The following is a 4,395-nucleotide window of genomic DNA, read 5'->3' as shown; positions in this document are numbered from 1 at the left end:
TCGTGGGAGTTAAACGGCAGCCACTGTGTTGTACTCTCTCCGACTCACGCTAGTCCATTCTGTTGGCACAGCTGAGCACACGTGGAGTTTCCGTTGTTTGCTTACTCGCTCTGCCACCGGGTACCACCCTGGCTAGGAGCACTTCTCTAACCCAACCAAATCCAGTTTTGCAAATGTTTTGTGTGCTAGATTGTATTTTCCAAAAACAGCCCCAGCAATCTTTCCCTTCCCCTTAAACCGGGGCAGGTTTGTGCCAGCTCTAACTGATAGAGCATAGGAGAAGCGATGCTATTTGATGTCAGAGGCAAGGTCTTAAAAAGGATGCAGCTCCTACGTGGCTCTCACACTCTCCGGGGGACACCCAGCTACCATGTTGTGAGGACGCCCAGGCCACAGGGAGAGGCCTCCTGCAATGGGTAGGCCTGCAGCTCCAGCTGAGTTCCCAGCCAGCAGCCAACATCAGCGGCCCGATGTGTGAGTGAGTGAGCGACTCTTCGGGGGGTTCCAGCCTCCGGCCTTTGAGTTGGGCCAGCTGATGTCAAGTGGAGCAGGATGAACTGTCCCCCTGCAAATCTGCCACCACTGCAGAGTCATGAGAGAAACAAAGGGTGCTGTTTGGGGTGGATCAAGACACAGTGATAGTCCTTAGAAAATCTGCAAAGCAAAACATGGATTTCATATCCAATTGTCATATATCCATTTTATTTACAGCACCACAATATTATCAGTAAGCTCTCTCTAGACATAGTCTGTAGTTTGTATCAGCCACCCCAGTGTGACTCTGCCCTAACTTTCTGGGACAACCCGCTTGTTGGGTGATGTTCCAGAAGGTCCGTCCAGACATGGGCAAGCAGCCACCAGGAAGCACGCCTGTGCTTTCCCCCATCGGGGTGGGGTTAGCAGTGACCCTGAGAATTAGCGGTTATGGGGAGCTGCATGCAGTTGGCTCTGGTGTCAGCTCTGGTGCTGGGCCTAGGGGTCTCCAGCAGCTGTGGTCCCCTTGGACCGGGGGCTCTTCCTCCTGAGGACGATAGTGACAGGTCCATCAGGCAGCGCCTTGATGATGTTCCAGGCTTCAAACCGTGTGAGGCCCTGCACGGCAGTGCTGGCCAAGTGTAAGATTTCATCTCCTGGCTGGACCGTCTCACTTTGTTCTGAGGCCGCCCCTGGGATGAGAGAGAAGAGAATGGGTCCCACAAGTGACAGTGGAACAAGCAGTTACTTCCTACCCTTGGTCTCTGAGGAGCTGGGACAGCTCAGAAGGGAACTGGCGCCCATCCCTCTGGAACTCAGTGGTCGTTCTGAAATGAGACATCTCCTAAAACGGTGACTTCAAGGCTGGCACACCAGGCTCCAGCTCTCCGTGGCCCTTGGGAGAGGTGAGGCCCATGCTGTCCCCAGAGAAGGGAGATTTCGGGCAGCTCCAAGCCAGAGCCTGGCTGGGGAGACTTCCCCGGGGAACTGGGTCCTCCTCTAAGCCTCCTTGGATAGCACCCCAATACCCCTCCCCCGCACATGTGGTCTCTCTACTCCTAATGGGATGGCCGGGCATTGGGTGGTGTGGGAATGGAGCTGGTGGGACGTCCACGGAACAATCTTCACAGTACTTTTGGCTCTGAATGGCCTGGAGAAGACCCCTGGGTCCACATAAAGAGGACATAATCACATACGGCTCCCACTCTTTCAGAGTGACGTAGGGAAAGAGTGCTCTTTTACTGCTGATGTTGAAAGAAAATTTCCCATCTGTTTGATACAATGATATCTGCAAATATTTAATAAGAGGAAAAGATAATAGTAGGGGCTTCCCTGGTGCTGCAGTGGTTGAGAATCTGCCTGCCAATGCAGGGGACACGGGTTCGAGCCCTGGTCTGGGAAGATCCCACATGCCGCGGAGCAACTAGGCCCGTGAGCCACAGCTACTGAGCCTGTGCGTCTGGAGCCTGTGCTCCGCAACAAGAGAGGCTGCGATAGTGAGAGGCCCACGCACCGCGATGAAGAGTGGCCCCTGTTTGCCGCAACTAGAGAAAGCCCTCGCGCAGAAACGAAGACCCAACACAGCCATAAATAAATAAATAAATAAATATAATAGTAATGATGATCATAATAAAAAAATAGGGACTTCCCTGGCGGTCCAGTGGTTAGGACTCCGCGCTTCCATTGCGGGGGGCGTGGGTTTGATCCCTGGTCGGGGAACTATGATCCCACGTGCTGTGCAGCGCAGTCGAGAAATAAATAAATAACTAAATAAAATGGGCCAAGTATCTAAACACATTTCTCAAAAAAAAACATTATCTAAAATATATTGGGCAATTATATATAACAGGCGTTGTGTTAACACTTGGCGTTTATGGCAATAGTCCTATAAGGTATGTATGCTCTGTTAGTATTCCCTTTTCACGTGGGAGGAAACCAAGGACTCAAGTAGCTCACACAAGCTCCAAAGCTGCTGAGTGGTGCAGCTGTCGAATCCACCTCCCTTGGTCCCTTACATCCCCATGTAAGCAAATGGGACCAAGATGGTGAAGGGACTTGCCCAGGGTCATGCTGCCGTTAGGGGCAGAACTAACACCGGAATCCAGGTCTCTCGACTTTGAGCCCTACGCTCATTCCAAGTTGACCTTCGAAGTTAAAAAAATCTTTCGCAGAATTGGAGTCAACATGGATTTCTGGGGAAGCTCCACGTGAGCCTTGGTCCGCCCCCTGGCTTTCAGCAGCTGTAACAGATTTCCCGCTAACAAAACCAGTCCGCAGTGGGGGCTCCTGGGGGACGGGGAGCAGAACTGAGAGGGCCTCTGGGTCCCAGTACCAAGAGCCCTCAGACACACACCCACACCTCTTATAGATAAGGAGCCTCAGGCCCAGAAGGCAACAGTCACTCAGCAAGTTAGAAGCAGAGCTAGACCAGAGCCCAGGCCACGTGACCCCCTGTCCACAGTTCCTTGCTCTGTGACTCAGGGGGGTCCAGCATGAGAGGCAGTGAAGAATCAGGGTGATTGCATGTGACAACTGCAGACCATTCATGATTTTCACAGGAAAACCCAAGTGGCCCCCCACTAGAGGCTGGCTTGCTCCCCAATCCATGATGAACAAAATCTCAAAATTCTGAATAAAGGTAGGAGCTGACAGGTCCAGGATTAGGGTGAGGTGAGTAAGGCTGAGTTGTGCACCTGGAAAGTCAGACTCTGTCTTTGTTTTACAGCTTGATATTTTGTTCATTGTGGACTTTTTGAATTAATTTCGAGTTTTAAAAATACTACACTGAAACAGTATGCATCTTGATTACTGAATATTTCGGTGCCGCCTTCAATTTTGCACCCAGGGCAGTGCCTCACTTGCCTCACCCTAGCCCCGGCCCTGCCAAGCTGAACCAAGCCCAGGGCTGGGTCACGTACAAGGACCCAGTAAAATAGGGGGATTAAGGGGATGTCCGAGCCAAGGAGAACAGGGAGAAAAAGCAAAGTGGAGTCCTTAACAGGCCTGCCTGCCTCCCAAAAGGGCCTGGGGTTGTGGAAAACCGACATGGCCTAGAAGGTGCTCAGAAGCCTTTGGGGGGCCTGGCCGGACACCCGCAACTGGAGCGAAGGCTGAGAGGCAGACGCACACCGCACCTTTGAAGATCCTGTTAACTGTCAGAGGCTTGTCCCCTTGCAGGGAGCCCTTCCCTCCTTCCAGACTGAAGCCCAGGCCTGCAGAGGTCTTCTCCAGGGTCACTGTGCAGACTGTGGCCTCCGCTGCTGAGAAAACACAGGGGGACTGTTAGGGATGCTCTCAAGCGAGCCTGGCTGATGCTCCCGGCAAACTTGTGCATGTGTACGGATAAACCCAGCCATGCATGCCGGGCGGCATACAAGGCAGGCCACGTGTTCTGGGGGCCACAAACGACTGCGCAGCCCTGCCGGCATGGGCCTCACCTGTCCAAAGGTGATGTGGCCCACGGGGCTTCCACCATGTGGGGAGAACTTACTGGAATCTATGGAAACGTCACTGGCCACAGAGGCTGAGGCTGCAGAATCTGTGGAAGAGTTGAGGTCGGGCGTGGTCTCCGGGGTTGGCTTCCTTGTGACAATCACGGCTTGCCTGGGGTCCCGAGCTTGGCGAAGGATGGCCAGAGCATCATTGTGTGTGGCCCCTTTGAGAGACTTGCCGTTGATGGAGAGAACCTCGTTGCCCTTCTGAATAGTCCCTTCCTGGGAGGCCAACCCGTTGGGGAACACCCTGTGAACCTGAGCAAACCAAAGGGAGTCAGGAGCCAGGAATCACCATATCGGATCTGGATTCTTGCTGCAGGAGGACCTGAACCAGTTAGTCAAACCCAGCAGATCCTTAGGCCAAAGAAAATAAGACGAAATGTGTCCTAGATTAGGGCTGCTAGCCAGCATTCCCTCCTCCACCCAG

General features: G+C 53.1%; 1 protein-coding gene across 2 annotated transcripts in view; it reads right to left on the bottom strand.

Annotated features, from left to right (window-relative positions):
• Positions 1-700: 700 nt before the first annotated feature.
• IL16 (interleukin 16) overlaps positions 701-4,395 on the bottom strand; it is a 71,670-nt gene continuing 67,975 nt past the window's right edge. The window contains exons 16-18 of one of the 2 annotated variants that reach the window (XM_061179811.1): positions 3,965-4,223; positions 3,609-3,734; positions 701-1,166 (exon numbers count right to left, since the gene is read on the bottom strand). In XM_061179811.1, the coding sequence (XP_061035794.1) occupies positions 973-1,166; positions 3,609-3,734; positions 3,965-4,223 (579 nt within the window). In that variant the 3' untranslated portion in view covers positions 701-972. The remainder of the gene's footprint in view (positions 1,167-3,608; positions 3,735-3,964; positions 4,224-4,395) is intronic. The other variant, XM_061179814.1, reaches the window with a different exon arrangement.

The sequence above is a fragment of the Eubalaena glacialis genome, chromosome 2 (genome assembly GCF_028564815.1).
Source record: "Eubalaena glacialis isolate mEubGla1 chromosome 2, mEubGla1.1.hap2.+ XY, whole genome shotgun sequence".
In the NCBI taxonomy this organism is placed as follows: domain Eukaryota; kingdom Metazoa; phylum Chordata; class Mammalia; order Artiodactyla; family Balaenidae; genus Eubalaena; species Eubalaena glacialis.
The sequence above is the reverse complement of the archived record's forward strand: the minus strand, read 5'-3'. Positions and strand labels throughout refer to the sequence as shown.